This window comes from Microtus oregoni, unplaced genomic scaffold, assembly GCF_018167655.1.
Source record: "Microtus oregoni isolate MIOR12 unplaced genomic scaffold, Mior012 000018F_ref0000195, whole genome shotgun sequence".
Lineage (NCBI taxonomy): Eukaryota > Metazoa > Chordata > Mammalia > Rodentia > Cricetidae > Microtus > Microtus oregoni.
Window position 1 is genome coordinate 2001336 of NW_024543077.1, and position 17971 is coordinate 2019306.

A 17971-nucleotide genomic window follows, 5' to 3' on the forward strand; every position below is an offset into this window, starting at 1 on the left:
GCCAGTCTCAGTGGGTAGAGCCACCTGCTGCCAGGCCTGGCTGCCTGAGTCAGATTCCCAGGACCTAGATGGTAGGAGGAGAGCCGACTCCCACAAGCTGCCCTCCAGACATGTAACATACATAGACATAATAAATACACATATACACATAAATAAAATACATAAAATGTAATTTTTTAAAAAAAAAAAAAACAAGAACCAGGAAAATGGCTTCTGAGCAACAACCTCAAGGTTGATCTCTGCCCTCCACATACACAGACAAAACCACAAATACACACACTGAATATGTGCCAACGAGAGAGAGAGAGAGAGAGAGAGAGAGAGAGAAAGAGAGGACCCCAGAATCATTCCTGCTTCTTCTCCCCTTCCTTCACAAGCAGGAAGCCCTGTTTGTAAGCTCCAGATGGGTAGGATTTTCCATTTGCTCACTGCAGTATCCTTGGTGGTTAGAGCCATACCTGGCACTGAAAAGGGAATGAATATTAGCTCATAAATTCATGCTCTAGTTGAAATTAGAACTATTAAAAGAAAAATAATTAATTCGTGTGTGTGTGTGTGTGTGTGTGTGTACACATGTGACTTTTTAAATGTAGACTTATTTGGCATTTCAGTTGCTGGAACACAGTAAGAATAAATTCTCAGAGGGACACTGGTATGCTATGCTCACAGACGATATGAAACATAACTTGTTCAAGTTTGCTCTTCTTTCCTGATCCACGTGAATTCAAAAGGCATTTTATTTTATAAAAACTTACACCTGTAAGCAATGGATTGACTATAACAGAGGGTTGAACCTGGAATACACGGATGCTCTTGGGAGCCCACAAGCCCCGAAAATTGTATGCAAAATCTAACGTGTGTACTGGCATGTGCATATTTTTGGTGACTGAGTTCATAGTTTAGTCACATTCTTAAAGATGCCTATGACCCGAGAGAGGTTAGATTCTGTCTCAGCTAGAAACAGCCACAGTGGCTGAAACCAATCTGTACAATAATACGCTACCCAACAGCTCCATCACCTGGCAGAAGAGCAGGCGTGTCTCAGGGACGGATGCCCTCGCTCTGGTGTGAGTCATTCACTGCGGCTTCCACAGCCTCTGCTTCCCAGGTGGAGACGCGAAGATGAGGAGGCAGTTGGTAACTTCGACTTACAGTACTTCAGCACCAAAATAACCTGGGCAGTTACGCTGATAAATGTATATACAGTTCAACATCTGTCAGTCTTAAAATGCTTATTTATAGTGAAATTCATATAAAACCGTTAAAAACTTTTCTATTTACACTTTTTAAAAATGAAAAGTATAGTTTCTTTTTCCACAGCTTGTCAAAATTCTTTCCCTCCCATCCCTTACCCTTCACTCAACTTGTGATAGACAGCAATCACAAGACCAAAAAACAGCACGTAAACAAACTGCTCCCTAGAAAAGTAAAAACTTAAAAACATTACATTTAGATCTGCGAGTGAACTTTTCCATACACTTTCAAAGGGGCTTAAACAAAAGTAGTAAAAGTTGTTCTCAAAGTCTCAGTCCAACATGGGTGTGCAACTTGGGTGTCAAGAGAGCATGAACGACAGAGTTCGTTCTCCTCGACACTGCTCAACATTTCCTTTGGGCTAGACACGTCTTTTCCTTTGCTTTGCGACCAAACCTCCTCTAATCCATCTTCTTAAAGGGGGGAAGGGAGGTAGGAAAGCCAGGTGATCTGGCTTCCTAGGACATGTAGGAGAAGGGATTCCGCCTGCTTGGAAACATTTACATTAAATAAATAGGCAAGTGTGGAATACCACAATAAATTAGTATACAACCAAGGAGCATATACAAGCTACCCCAAACACTTCCCAGTCAGCGGTCTGATGTCCACCCTCTGGCAAGGACTCGTCAATGCCAGAACTTCCCTAGGTCTCCATAAACTAACCATGAACTGACCAAATGTAAAATGTTAATCAAATCAATACCTCCAGGGATATGCAAAAACAAATACAATTTTGAAAGAATGTTCAGATACATCATTTCAAAAATACAAACGCTCCACATTTTCCTCCTTTTCCTTTTCATATCCTCTGGTGGCATCTGCCCAGTGGAAGGCAGCTGGGACCCACTCACAGGAAGTCTCTTTCCACTCCCAGCTTCAGCAGGACACCAGGGCTCCATGGGTGTGCACCTTTTCCTTTTTTTTTTTTCTTTTTCTCTATTTCTTAAAAAGTACATTCCTCCGTGAGTTTTATCTTGTTAAAATGCTGCTCCTGCAGCAACGTCTTATTGGAACGCTGTGTTTCTAAGTCCACAGCCTAAACGAGCAAAGTGCTTTTCTAAGTTTCCCTGGACACTTGGTAACCAAGCAGGCTTTAAAGTGCACTCGGGTGTCTGAAGACTAGGAGCGGTCGGCAGAGTTCTGGGAGGGGCTGGGCTCAGTCCCATCCTCCGTGCTACTGTCCACGTCCTGCTCCATGGCCGTCTCGTCGTCATCCAGCTGCTGACTGGTGAAGTTGTTTAGCTCAAGAAGCCCACTGGGCTCTACGACCACGTTGGAGCTGGAGTGACAAGGAATAGCATACTGGGGAATGGCCTGGAAAAGAAGATGCGGGACAGTGTGCTTACAGTGGAGAAAGGTAGCGGGGAATGCACCCCCTCCCCGCCCCGAAATAGGCACAGAAAACAGAAAGCTGGCATGGACCAGACAACTTCCACATGGAGCACTGTGCTAGATCTCACATAGGGCATTCTACTACATTCCGTGGCAATGTTGTATGAATGAGATTATCATTTTCATGTTATAAGTGAGCAACCGTGAGGTGAAAGATGTCCTTCAGGTCACACAGCTGTCAAGGTTAATGCTGGATTCCACCTCAAATCCCATACAACCAATGTGGCCTTTGTACTCCTTTATTGGGGCCTCTTCTAACAAAGAAGGCTAACGGCTCCTGCACATTTAAAAGCTAGGCCTTTTGCTTTGTTTTTTCCATCTTATCTGAATTTTATCAGTTTTGTTTTTTGAGACAGGATCTCACTATGAAATCCTGGCTGGCTTAAAACTCACAGAGATCCACCTGCCTCTGCCTCTCAAGTTATGGGAATAAAAACATGCACCATCGCACCCAGCCTGAATGATACAATATTTTGTTCTTCATCTTCAAGATGAATGACTTGTTGCTGACACACAATCGGTTTTAAGCCTCTTCGGTGGTTCAAAGAGGAAACCAACTTGTTTAGTCACAGCAAAACACTTTTATCGCAACTAAGTAATAAAGGTATGCCAAAAATCTGCCATTTAAATAACAACAACTACAACAACAACAAAAATTACTACGTTAACACTGGCTGGAGCCCCTTGGTAAGCACTTATTGGTGACTTATGGTCCTACCAGAATCTTTTATCTTCAAAGTTGGAGCGGGGGTCTCAAGTATCCCAAACTGGCCTTGAACAGACTATGTAGCTGGGATGACCTTAAACTTCCCATCCTCCTGCCTCTACTCTCCACGTGTGGGGATTATAAGCATGCACTACCACGCCTGGAATATCAGCTATATCACACTTCTGCTCTTAATCCTGGACATGAATAAATTGCATTTTCATTCCTGCTAATACAATGCAGAAAAACATTTCAACTACGCCACCCCAAATGAGTATGGCCATCTAAGCCCCCAGATGTTACAATCCATTTTAGTAAAACCAGCAAGAGTTACCATCTGTTGGTCACACACTGAGGCAGTCACTGTGCTAGGTGTCCCTTACACACACTCTACAAACGAGGCATGACTATTCCCACGCCCGACGAGGAGACTGAGATGAGAGTGACGTCAGTAGTGCAGGCCACAGTCGTGAGTGGCAAAGACCAGCAATCACAACAAAACCTTTTGTTAAGAAATATGTAATTCACTAAATTATTTTTATAGATGGGAAAAATAATTGAATAATTTAACAGCTACTTTTGACACATCTTAATTATCAGCCCTCGTATTATGTCTCATTTGGTTTAATTATGGTTAATCTGCATTCTCGCAAATGGGAAGTTTATTTATGAACTTTGAAGCACACAGCAGTGGCTCTACGCCAATTCTAGATTCTCCACAGGTCCGTAAGTGGGAACTCTCAGTGAACTGAAATGGGCTGCTCTCATACTGTGCAAACTATGTACCAGTTTGGAACAAATAAAAACTGCCAATAACAAGGAAAATTAAGTCTGAAAATCTTGCATTTAGAGACTGAAATAAAACACAACCCCTAAGGGCTAGTCTGACTCAGTCTGAGTCATCAACCTTAACCTACAACACAGAATGGCGGACGGCTTTTAGGACAGACGATAAAGGCAGAGAAGGAGGCTGCCGATGAACTGCCCACGGTGGCGACAACACCTCAACAAGGTGATCAAATGACACTGACATAAGAAGCAATGGTTATGGTTATGCCAAGTTAGACACACACATGGGGAGCGTGTTTCTGCAGACATTCCAGCCGGCTGAAGTTGACTATTCTGGGAACCACAAATTCAGATGAGGAACAAGCAATGTTTACAAAGTGTCCCTGAAATCCAAACACTTATATTCCAGTTTGTCAGACCACGCAGCCCAAAATGTGAGCCTCGGAAAGCAATGACCTTGTGAGTGACATGAAATCGGGGTGACACAAAGACACATGGTCCCTAAATCACACAGTGAGCTGTGTGATCTTATCTACCAAGTTTCTGTGATTGCTCTCAAAACAAACAACAATAAAAAAAAGCTAAATATAAATTAGTATATTGTAATAGTCTCTAAACCAACTCAAAAAAAAAAACCTATCTCTGCTTTTTGTTACCACCTTAGAGTGGCTGGTCTGGTGACACCCCAAAATGTATCAAGCCCACAACCTCCCATCTGCCCAAGGCGTCTGTTTTCCTTCCGGGTCTTACCTGGATGATAATTTCTGTTGGGCTCTCTTCAGCTTTCTTTTGGCCTACATTCTGAATACGCATGAACTGGCCTGTCGCAGGCACTCCTGCTGCTTCCAGCTTTCTGGTCGTTAGGGAAGGGCCAACAGCAGATGGACTTGAACAGGACTCTCTACATTTCGCCATCCCTGCCACCACCATGTGGGTGGAGGGCAAAGCTCCTGCCTCACCAGCGAGCACACTGGTGGCTAGAGCCTTCTTTGGGGGATCCACTACCATATGTTCTACATTTGTATCAATCTGAGCTTCCATCAAAGACATTTGCAAAATGTCTGACACTGCTGTCTTCTCAGAGGCCTGAATGGGAGGTATGCTTGTAACTGGTGACGTCAGCTTAGGAACAGAACTGCCACCAGATATCTTTGTAACTGTGGGAGGCTGGCGCCCCTCAAATGTTATCTTTGTAACAGAGGATCCTTGGGTTATAATTGGCTGCTCCACCTGAAAACAAATTGGGGTTGTGTGTATTATAGCTACATCTCTTTGAGGAAAAACTAATCAAACACTCCAGAAAATATGGTAAAAGAAACATTTGTGCAGTATACTAGAAGACATTTTGAAGCTCCATGTTTTAGTAAGAGGGCTGGATGGGAAGGATCTGTTTTCTTTTAAGGAACCTAGGGAAAGAGGAGGGGTTGAAAGAACCTTTGTTCAGCCAGCCAAGCTTTGAGGCAGTAAAGGAAAAAAAAAAATCACAGCAGCCTAGTTTTTCTGAGATTTACATCCCGAGATACCTTCGACCCGCTCAAATGATTTCACATAATCTACTTTTAAAATTAAAAGTGAGTTGGATTTTTCAATCTTTTCCTTCAAAGTACAACTGTACAAACATATTCTATATATGTATTTGCAATATATAAATATATACATATATATACACACACACATCAGTCCAGAATTATCAATTAGTGCTAATAAAATTTTTCTTTTGATTATCCACGTATTTCTTCTGCTATCTAGGTGATAAATCTAGAGGGTAAATTCATCAACTAGACGAAAGGAAGACAGATGGTCAATTTTGTTCCTTAAAAGCCTGCGGTTTACTTAGCTGACGTGATTCTTTAGAAACGGCCTAGGAAAGCTCAGCTCTCAGAGTGCTTTTCCCCCAACACCAACACCAGCACAATGAGGCTTTGGGGTTCCCTTGCTTGGAGGAAGCACTGCTGGCTGTGATGACAACCTTAAAAAACAAAACAAAAAACCTCACCTATGCCCAAACCCCCACAAACAGAGAAGTAATTTTGCAAGCTATCAAAATTCTGTTACCTGGCTTGCCGGTTGTTTCTCTGATGACGTTGAGAGCGCCATTTGGCTCTGAGGAGTTTGGGGTTGTACGTAGATTTTTGGTTGGTTTGGAGCTTGCTGTAGTTTAGGGAGCTGCTGCGTGGTTTTCACAGCAAGCACCTGTACTACAGTTTGCGGGGGCTGTGCCATTAAGGTAGGAAGCTGCCTGTCTTTGGCCACCACGGGATGCTGTGTGTGCGGTGCATCTGGCTTGGGCTGTGCTTGTTCCTGCTGGAGAGGACTCAGTTTCTGATGTCTGATGGAGAGCTGGGGCATCTGCGTGAGCTTGTGCTGGAGCTGGTCTGCCTGCAGGTGGAGGGTCTGTTTCTGCTTGGTCTGGAAGCACTGCAGAGTCTTCACTTGCAGCTGAGTTTGCTCCAGCTGGGGGCTAAGTTTCTGCTGTTTAGCTGACTGAGACTGAGTCAGGGCAGATCGGTAAAACAGACCTGTCTGAGGATCCAATGTGTCCATCTCTTCAACCTCACCCTCCTCAGTTCCAAGTTCCTCACTGTGTTTGGTAAAAGCAGTGTGACTGCTTAATGCCTAAGTAAAAGAGACACAAAATAAGAATGAAATAAGAAAAAACAAACTAACAAACAAAAACCACCTACAGTGTCACATTTTTCTTGAACTGGAAAATATTAGAGATTCATTCCGATATTTTTAGAGGAGCCTAAAGAGACTACAAAGCTTCATGGGCTTTTAATCAAAACCCATATTTTGAACTCTCAAACAGTAATTACTTCAAAATCCAGTCCACTCATTATTACACAGGAAGTCCTGGAGAACCCCAAATCTATAGATTAGGGGAATGAGGTGCCCTGAAGAACAGGTGGCTCCCCGGGTCAGGAGCCACACTTCAGCCTGTGCTTGAGGGACACTCACCTGTCTAAAGGCTGCAAAACCAAGGCTTGGGAAAGCCCTCTTTAGCCACATGCAAGCCCTTAACCCCAAAGGTCAGCTAGACTGTCTTGGAGATACGTCCACCCCAATCTCCACAGCAGGTCTCTCTGAGGAGAGGTTATGTCACCTCAGAGTCCAGACTCACTAGGCCACAGCTTCCTAGAGACCTGTTTGCTAGAAGGGAGTGAGCCAGGGGACAAGGCATTCCTCTTCGTGGGCAAGGAGACTGACTGCCCAGGGTCAGTTCATCTTAACTGTGCTCTAGCTATCTAACACTGAGGGCAACTGTTAGAGCCAGGCTCTCTGGCCTCTCTGTATATAAGAAAGATCAATGTCAGGACAGACTAAGAGCTCCCACCCAGTGAAATCTTGAGACGGGTGGCTTTCCTTCGGGACACAACAAAATCCACCTTATCCTAGCTTTCCTGCTGCCTTGTCATACAGTACACCATTACTCTAACTTCAAAAGTGGAACGTGCCCTTGGATCAGACTTGATACACACACAGTTGTGGTTCAGCGCCTCTTCACTGTCTTTCGGGTTTGCTGGCAGCCAAGTCACTAAGGAGAGTCACAGCGAATCTGATACCCACAATGAAGCTATGAGGCAGAAATGCCACTATAGGTTTAAATCATGGTTCTGCCACCTGGAGCAAGTTACACGATTTTGGCTAGAAAGAGGTACGATATACCTACCTTTCAGAATCATAATGAGGTGTACTTACAGCTCAAAACATGTCGTCACACAAAAATCAACTTAACAGCATAGCTTTCTTTTTCCTCACTATTTCCTCACTGAATACCAGGTTCCTATCTGATATCAATTCATTTCCTTCCTGTTGAATCTTCTTTTACTGGTCACACATAATTAAAGGAGTAAAATATTTCTTTCCCTTCTTGTTCATAATGGCCTCATGAGGACTCATTATAAAGTATAAAATAAAAGCAAAAACAAACTTAGCAAACAGCCGAACAAGTCAAATGCTACTTCGTTTTGAAAAATCTTACTTATACCATTAGTAAATTCGTCTGCAATAGTAAGAGACACAGTGACCAACTCTGAAGTTAGGAGACTCACCCAGACAGCCCAACCCTTCTGAAATGCCAAGAGTCTCTGCAACGTTAAAAACAAGAAAATACTGCTTTCTAATTATTTCCTGGTGTCCAGACCCCAATTCAGACTATTCGTTCCTCACAGATGGATGAGTTACACATACATTCTACAATTCAGATAGAAAATAAATGAACCTTATTTCGGGAATAAAGAGGTTACAGAACAAAAGAAGAAAAAGAAGAGATACAACCTGTTGCATAATGTGGGTGATTGCTCCAGGGGAAGACGCTGGGATGGACTTTACCACAACTGAAGTCTGTGTCGCAGTCTGTGACTGAGCCACATGTTGGAGCAGGGTCCGCTGGGGCTGGGAAGGCTGTTGGGGCTGGGAGCGATGGCTGACTGAAAATAGAGGAGGTGGGTGATGTTTCCTCAGAAATCACCACAGCAACAGTAAGCAGTGACCATCATTTTAAACACACGCATGAACTTGTATCTAGGAACTCTGTAAACCCTAAGATCTTATGAAACCACTTCCTCATCTGCAAAATGGGAACAGAGCCACTGTATGTGGAGGGGATGTGCAGAGAGGCACCATGAGAACTTGCCTTTAAAGCAGCGCCCTCTTGTGAACTGTTGGGTTTTCTCTAGAGACTTTAGCCCACTGAGCTCACAGGGAAACAAAGCGTTTCCACAGCCCGACACGCACTGCTCCTCTAGTGGAGAGAACGTCACAGGACAAAACGACGCTGCACAAAGGTCCCGTCTCTCTCCTGTGAATCTGGAGCCACTTGGTTTCTATTAAAGCACCAAAACTCAGAGCCTGGCTGCTTACCTGTGTTTCAGTGGAATAATAAAAATTTGCTTTTTTTCTTACAAAAGGCAAATGAAAAAAAAAATGGGTCGAAATTGGTCCTTAAACAAAGGATCAACAGGAAAAAAAGGTTGCTCTGCCTGCCACTTCAGTTTTAGCTCAAACAGACCAGCAAGAGTGAAGCTGTAGGGATCAACCCCACTTCCTCCTCTCCCACCACAGGGCTCATTCACACTACTCATCTTTATAGATGTCATCATTTACCAGCCGCATTTCCTTCTTTTTTAAAATTTATTTATTTTTATTTATGTGCATTGGTGTTTTGCCATGGGTGTTAGGTCTCCTGGAACCAGTTTCACACAGGTTAAGTGGCCATGTGGGTGCTGGGAATTGAACTTAGGTCCTCTGGAAGAACAAGTATTCTTAACTGCTGAGCCATCTCTCCAGCCCCACATTGGTCTCAACTTCAAGTTTTAACAGTATAGACACTTGCCACATCCAAACCCATAGAATACTCAAATGCCTTTAGTTACTGGGAAGGAAACCCTTGAATCAAGAACAGGTAAAAAACAAATCTGTAAATGAGCTAAGAGTTTTGAGAGTATGAAAACTCCTCCAATAACCCATAACTGTAAGGTTATATAGCTTAGCTTCAATTTCAAGGAGCACTGCTCCACGCTTAGAAAGAGTGAGCTGCACCTAAGATCAAAGCGTGTGTGTGGTGGTCTAAGGACTAGAGTCCAGCTGTGACTGGTCACAATGCTCTTCTTTATACACTCACAAATGCCGCGGATGCGCCATGAGGTTACAGACAGCATCCCCTGGACTCCTCTTATGCTGCAGTGGACTACCTCACTGCATTTCACAGTATGCTTTTATGTGTATTTTAGATTATATGACTTAATAATCTTCCACATAGTCTCAGCTAAACTGAAAATAAAGACCCAGGATTTAAAGTACTACTGAAATCATTCACAATAGAACTAAATAGGAAAAAAATTATGACATTAAACTCAAGCAAGCAAATCAATGAAAATTTTAAATGAAAGCAATATAAAAAATGAATGACATCTGAAGCATAACAATAAATTTCTGATGAAAATGTTTAATTATATAGACCATTTTGATACCCATACTAGCTTTCATAATTATTACAGTAAGCTTTTTTTTTTTTAAAGATTTAGTCATTCATTAATTTATTTATTTTGGAGTGTGTGTGTGTGTGTGTGTGTGTGTGTGTGCGCGCGCGTGTGCACCACATATATCTGGGTGCCTACAGGGACTAAAGGAAGGTATTTGATAACGTGGATCTTAAGTTATTACAGGGGATTGTGAACCACTGAATATGGGTACTGGGAACCAAACTCAGGACCTCTGGAAAAGCAGTATCCATACTTAACTGCTGAGCCATCTCTCCAGTCCCAGTAGTAAGACTTTTTAAATTAAAGAAACAAATTAGACTTAACAAAATATCAAAAAATACTATGTAAAAATAATTCTCCTTCAAGTTTCTATTAGTATTTTCTTACCAAATGCTCATATGTAGGTCACTAAAGTTCAGTGACCCCAACACTAGCACTCACAGGGCACAGAGCAGCTAGCTGCCCGACACTGCTGTAGGCGTGAGTGGTGGGGACAAGGGATGGAGGCCGCGGAAAGGCCTTTACGAAACAGATGGCGCGACCTTAGCTGGCCCACAGAGGCCCCACACAGTCATCCATTTCTCTAGACAATTCTTTTTTTTTCCTTCAGCAAAGAGTTCGTTTTCCCTCTACTTTGCAAAATAACCTTTCTTTCCCTTCGCTAAGTGGAGCTTACCTTCCCTCTACCAGAGCAGAGCAGAGCAGAGCGCATCCATTTAAGTAGTTCCCCATAACTAATCATCCTCTACCTTTCATTATGTTACAAATGGATGCACACCACTTACCTAGAAGGGGAAAAGTAATCTCTGTCCCCTCATCAGTGCGTTCTGAAAAGGATAAGTAAGGGAAGAAATCATAGGTCTTTCATCTATTCACTACGTGTTTGTCTAGACTTCTGGAGGCGCCAACATTCAGTGCTCCAGCACACCGGCCTCTGCACCAATGGCTTTCTGCTAAGTATCTGTGAAGTTCATCGTTTTCTATTATCGTCACTGGATTTTCTTTCTGGGCAGTTTCACCCATGAGTCGCAGTATCTGCTCAATAACACTAAAGAACTCCCGTTTCCCTATGGCCTCTAGAATCTTCAGATACCGGAAACTTTACCTTCTCCCTTAACCACTGCTTAAACAAACCCCGGGTGTCTGCTCTCTTTTACCCTGGGTTACTCACATCATGAGCTTCACCAGTTCTCAAGCTAAGTAAGTGTGCAATATTCCAGGTGTGACCTCACCTGAATGCAAGACAAAGAATTTCACTTCTCCATGAGTACCATCCCCAAAATCTCATTAGTATTCGGTTGCTGGACCATAGGTAAATATCTAATCTGCTTCCCATGTGTGTGTGTGGGGTGGGGGGGGAAGAGAGAGAGAATGATTGAGATTAAAAGGTCAGGAAAACCCCCAAAGATGCCGATCTGCTCTGAAAACAAACAGAAGAGCTAAGATATAAAGCTATGACCTCCCCCACATGAGCACCCAGGAGATCCACAAAGGCAGCACTACCTTAATACTACGTTGCAAGAGGACACCTACCAGTGGTGATGTATTCAGCAACTAGTTCTGACTCTACCACAGCAATGGATGGACTCTCAGGAGAATGTCTCTTTTCCTGGGTCATCTGAATAGGTACTGCCATTTGACTCAAGTCAATAGTGGGTTGTCTTGGTTTAGATTCCAATTTTTCCTTTACTGCATAAAAAAGTCGGGGAAAAGTTAACTTTTATTATAAACAAACACTAAAACCAGAGTTGTCTATGGGAATAATGAACCAGACCTCTGGGGTGCCACAATGCAGTGACTAGAAAGACAATGAACTGAAAACTGCAGACTGCTCAGTGTGGTTGGATAGCCTGCAGCCTGCATAACCACGCCCAGCAGCCTACAATACTTCCTAGTCAGTCACACTCAAGTCCCCCTGTTACTCCAGACAGCCAGTTGTTTCTCTTTACATACTCCTCCCAGGATGCTATTCCTTTGTATCCCCAGTACACAACAGCACTGGGGTATACTGCTCTGGGGTACACCCCAGAATAGCACCTCCCATTGATTGATTACTTCATCTGATCTACTCAAAATCTAAGGGCCGGGAATGGCACCCAGAGGTCAGGTGCTTGTCCAGCACACACATGGTCTTGAGTTTGATCCTCAGCACAAGGGGGAAATTCATATAGCCTTTACTGAGGGAGGACTGCAGAGTTCAGTGTTGACCTGGGCAATATCCAAGCCAGCTTGAGCTATAGAGTGAGACCGTGTGTGTGTGTGTGTGTGTGTGTGTGTGTGTGTGTGTGTGTGTAATTTAAGGTATGGCCAAAAAAGTGTTATAAGTCTTTAATGACTTTTAAAGAATAAAACAAAGTTTTTCACTGTTAGGATAAAAACAGGTTCTCTGCTTATGTGTCTGATAAAACAGCCTCTAATTAATACAGATAGTGCACATGTATAAATGTATTTAATTTATACATATAGTAGTATATGTATAGATATATTTTTTAACTTCTTACCACTTTTTCAACAAAATCTCTTTACTCAACATTCCTATCTATATAAATGATTGATGGAAATGGTTGAATCTGTCAAAGACAAGCAGCTACAAAATGTACCCAAGGCTAAAAAATAATATTACTAGAAGGAATCATCTACAATTTATATCAAATATAAGTATACAGTTTAGCATAGAATTTACAATACACAGTTTTCAGTAACTAAGTCCACTAAAAGACAGCTCCCACCAAGAGCAGAATCAGAAAAAAGAGAACAATCATTTTAAACAAAGAAGCCAAACCCTGCTGTGATCCTGGCCCTGGCCAGGATCCTGCCACTGAACAAGTGGGTAACCTTTCTCAATGTCAGCTAGCTTCTCCAAAACATGAAAGGGTTAGATGAGATCATCAATACAACCCCCAAAATATTCACATAAATGTCCTATTATAGCAGAAAACTCAGTGTAACTTACATAGGGGTGTCCTAGAAGATATCAAAGATATTTAGTAACTACAAATATCGACAGACTCTTACTACACACAGACACTCTAGTGGATAACCTACACAAGAAGTAAATAAATCAATCAATCTGAAAATAAGGTGAGAACATGAGCATGTTTACAATCAAGTCTAATGGCATTTTATGGTGCAAAATTGCTCCGGCAGCGTCAATGAGGACAGCAGGGACCCTTCGATCTGTGTCCCACTTGTGCTTACAAGTGACAAGCCCATCCCTCCTGCTGGCAAGAGGACTGTCCATCTGAAACAGAAGTCAGCCCTGTCTGTCTGTCTGTCTTCTAATGACAACTCTCCATCTATACATCGTACTCCGACGTGTATCTTAAGGAACAGTGATTACAAACAAGTCCAGAAGGGGAGAAACTATGCAACAGTGGTGTATTCCAGCACAACCCATCTCTAGAGAAAACATGCTTCATCAGCTGAGCATGTGAGTTCATACCTGTTGTCTGTTGGAGTTCTAACAGAGCTTTGATTGTTGAAGTAGCTGATTGTGATTCACTGGATACATCCTGATATATTATGGTAGGGCTAGTCTCCATTGCAATCTCATGTTCTGACCAATCCTGACGCCGGGAAGCAATTACATGAACTACAGGCTGGGAATCTGTTTTATATTAGTTAAAAAAAAACAAACCCTATAAACAAAGTTTCTCTTAAAATAAAGCATTTTTTTTTATCTTCGTATTTAATGTAAACGTCACACTTGACTTCTCTAAGAAGACTGCAGCTATCAGAAGGCACACTGTCTCTCACTTCTGAGCTCACTTACTCATTCACTCACTTAGCTTACACTGGACACCTAAATATCAGGATCCACATTTAAAAGTTCAAGAAACCCACAGAATAATCCAAGAATGCTCAAAAAGCACACAGTCTATTTGAGGAGACGAACATGTAAAAAGACAGTACAATTCAATATGCTAACTGCTGCCTACACAGGTGTGCATCTATAAAGGTGAATGCTTGTTTGTGTTTACCAAAAGCAAAACATTCTAGGAGACTAGCTTTCCCCAGTGCACATGAAAACATTTCTATACACAGCCTGAGTACTTGGGACAGTAAGGAAAGAGAGTCAGTCTAGAAAGATCATGACGTAACACAAGTCTAACAGGTCAAAGCCAGGTGAAAAGCTTCAACCCTGTCAGTTACTAGCAAGATGATTCTTCGGGTCTTAGCTCTACTGTTGAATAAGAACAAGACTGGTGGGTATAACACATTGATAGTCTGTGATGCTAATGCCATTCCGAGGAATACCTTAGGCAATGGTGTCACTGTGAGAACACACTTCCATACTGAGAAGAAACAGCTTGCTACATGTCAGCGACACAGCACCCCAAACTGTCATCATATATTTACAGTCCACTGCAGAGCAAAACATTATTATAAGGTGTATGATGATATATAAATAACCTTAATGAACTATAAAGGTCAGCAGAAATGTGGTTGTTGGGAGGTGACTGAAAACTCGATTTTATTTAAGTTGGTTGGAAAATAAATTTCAGCACTAGAAGTTCTTTATGTCCAAGCTGTGGAGGCACACATAGAAATACAGAATGTGCATCAGATTAAGCAACACATACTTAAGAGCTCTCTATAAACCAAATAAGCCAGAGCACTATGTCTAAGACACTGCATAAAGAAATGCAGAGAACACAAAGATAAGACCCCTAAGGCTCAGATCTGGACATCGCAATGGGGGAAACAGAAATGGAGAGATAGCTTCACGTCCTGGGGTAAACATCAAATGATTAGAACAAGGAAAGAGACTGCTTTTCCTTGTGCTGCTTAGTTAAAGCATCAGAAAGTCTTCTGGTTGCTCAAAAATACAAGAAAAAACATGGAAGTCCACCCTCTGAAAACATTACATCTGAAAGTCAGGAGGATGCCCAAAAATACTGGAGCAAGGGAATAATTCTTATAATGAAACAATTTTCCTGAAGAAAATATACAAAAGGTTCAGAATGCGTAATCACCATTAGACAGGTCAGGGGTGGTGGCACAGGCTTGGAAGCCAGAATATGGGAGGTGAAATAAGAGGAGCAGGAGTTTGAGATCAAACTGGACTATCTGAGACCCTGTCTTTAAGAAACAAAACCCCTGAGTAGAAAACATCACACCAGAGACACACCAGTTCTATTAAGCTTCCTACCACATGTGCAAGACCAGCTGTTGTTGCCTATAATACCAAAGGCCATGTGAAAAATACTGTAATTTTTCTTCACATAATAGAAGAAGAAATACAGGAAATTGTGTTTGTTTGATTAGAGACAAGGTCTCTAGCAGTCAAAATGGCCTTGACCTCATGAACCTCCTACTTCCACCTCTCAAGTGCTGGGATTTGCAGGCATATATATATGCTGTTTATATAGAACTGGGGATTGAACCCAGGCCTTCATGTATACCAAACAAGCACTTTTTCAACTGAAACACATCCCTAGTATCCCAATAATCAAAATTTTAACTTGAAACTGATTATACTAAGAAAACACTATTTTATATAACTTAAGTTCTTAAAAATAAGAATGATGAGCACAAGCCCTTTGTGGAACAATGTATTTGTACACTGTGAAGTTGTGTTGCTCTTATTAATTTAATAAAGTGCTAAATGGCCAACAGCTAGGCAGGAAGAAGTATAGACAGGAACTCTGGGTCCAGGGGGAACTCTGGGAAAAAGAAGGGAGGAGTGGCCAGCCAGATGGAGAGGCAGGAAAATGTCATGTGGCAGCATGTAAACGGGTAAGTATGGGTTAAGTTGTAAGAAGCAGTTAGTAACAAGTCTGAGCTATTGGACCAGCTTTTTTTATAATTAGTAAGTCTCTGTGTGGGTATTTGGGAGCTGGCAGGTGGGAGAGAAAATTCAGCTACAAATGGCACCCCATGGGGGTCCACATACATCCACATAAAGCCTGAGAGAGTTTGAAACAGTAAAATGTGTCTTTCTGATGACCACACACTCTGGGGTAGGCTCAGTGCTATCAACAAGCAGAGGCATGGCTCTTTTTAGAGGCTCAAGCACCTGCGTGGGGTTTATGAGCAGCGGTCGGCACACTACTCAATGGCACGCGACTAGGCAGAAACACCTACAGCACCGTGGACCCAGAAACTTCCCAAAGCTGGAGCGAGAAACATGGCTCCTGTCAGTACCTCCACCATGCGGTCAGGTTCTCAGGAAACAAAGGCACCCGGGTGGAGCCAGCAGCCAGCAGCCATTAGCTAAGCTGCATAGCAGTTTATAGTCTTTAAAGAAAGAGTAGCTATTTAAAAAAAAAGCCATGTAAAGATGAAAATTACAGGGAGTCAGCATCCTGTAACGTAATAAACCTTTTGATGGCTGATGAATGGGTGACAGTTGCTGAGACACACTTGGTTATGGATGCTGCTGGATCAAACCAACCTCTATGTTTTAAGAGTCTTGACTTCAAAATGCAAAAAGTTATAGTTTTGTCCCCACAGAAAACAAAAGGCTGAGGATTCATTCAGGGTTGAAGAAGATCAGGTTTGAGCAAGGAAGATCCCCTGGAAATCCTGGCTACAGACATAAAACATAAACCTAAAAAAACTACAGGAAAGGTGATGTATATTTTATCTGCTCAAATATAAAACAAAAAATCATCTTTGGCTGACTTGTGTACATTTGAAAGTTTATGTGTTTTCAGAGCAAGGAGATGAGACAGCAATAAAAACGAAGGCCAGGTGGTCCAACAGCTCAGATTTCCTCAGTTGCAGTTCCACCTCCAGTCAGGACTTGACCATTATCCTGATCTCCCAGAGTTTCCCCCAAAGATGTTAGTGGCCCCTGACAACAGAAAGCAGTCTAGAGAAAACAATGTCCACATTCCCAAGAAATGGGTTATGGATGTTTGTCATCATTTGGGGAAGTTAGATAAGTTATCATTGGTCATGGTCAGAAAAAGACCTAAACAAAAGAGTTAGATACACAGATCTCATTCTAAAGGAAAAAGGGGGGATATAGTATAGAAATGATGGGTTTATTATTAAAGGCTTTATTAAACATTCTTTAATCCAAAAAGCAACTACTAATCTCAAAATATTTTACACTGGTATTGGTTTTGGTTTATTGGTACAAGTTTAAAGTTATTTTTGTTATATTGTATGGACATACTCTACTCTTGTTTGGGGTATTGTGTTTATGCTGCTCATTTAAATTGCAATGTATAATTAAGAAATACATCTCTAATAATAAAACTTGTAGTCATATTAGGTATGCTTTCAAGGTTAAACAGATATTAGATGACAGATGGTCTTCAAATACTTCAAAGACATACAGATTATGGTATTAATGATGTTTAATAACCTGAGGCTTTTCATGACAATGAGACAAATCTGCTACTGACAGCACCAATCTACTTCAGAGAAGATGATGGGCATTGAAGAACCTCTATATGGAGTTTACTTTCTTTGTGGCAAACCTAGCCACTTGGGCAAGAAACTTCTCTTTCCAAATTGGACAAATAGAACACAAAAGAAAGTGACTGCTGAACTTTACCAAGACAAGGTAGGTCAGGCCTTCAAATTTTCCTCCTTCTCAGAAAAGCCTGTCAGATATTCCAGGCCTGTATATCAAAGATGGATGCCCCAACATTGCAGAAGAACTTTAGGTGACTGTTCAGGTAGTCAGATGCCCCTGCCATTAGGTAATATTATTTCCTTTTGGCGTCTTTGATGGAGTTAAAGACTAAATAGTTAAACTTATAGTTTTCTTTAGTTATGATAAAAAGTAAATTAGGTATGAAACTTTAGATCCACAAAGACAAGATAGATAATACAGAATTTTTTCTAAATTTGCCAAAAACAAATGGACTGAATATTGTAACTCTAACTC

The 17971-nt window shown here is 41.8% G+C and overlaps 1 protein-coding gene across 11 annotated transcripts in view; it reads right to left on the minus strand.

Annotated features, from left to right (window-relative positions):
• Window positions 1–713: 713 nt before the first annotated feature.
• Window positions 714–17971, minus strand: part of LOC121458928 (BRCA2-interacting transcriptional repressor EMSY) — a 68934-nt gene continuing 51676 nt past the window's right edge. For 3 of the 11 annotated variants that reach the window (XM_041668345.1, XM_041668343.1, XM_041668341.1), the window contains 7 exons: window positions 13568–13732; window positions 11659–11814; window positions 10911–10952; window positions 8420–8571; window positions 6197–6757; window positions 4892–5371; window positions 714–2568 (listed from right to left, as the gene is read on the minus strand). In XM_041668345.1, coding sequence (XP_041524279.1) covers window positions 2374–2568; window positions 4892–5371; window positions 6197–6757; window positions 8420–8571; window positions 10911–10952; window positions 11659–11814; window positions 13568–13732 — 1751 coding nt within the window. In that variant the 3' untranslated portion in view covers window positions 714–2373. Of the gene's footprint in view, window positions 2569–4891; window positions 5548–6196; window positions 6758–8419; window positions 8572–10910; window positions 10953–11658; window positions 11815–13567; window positions 13733–17971 lie in introns of those variants that run through there. The other 8 variants (XM_041668346.1, XM_041668344.1, XM_041668342.1 and 5 more) reach the window with 6 other exon arrangements.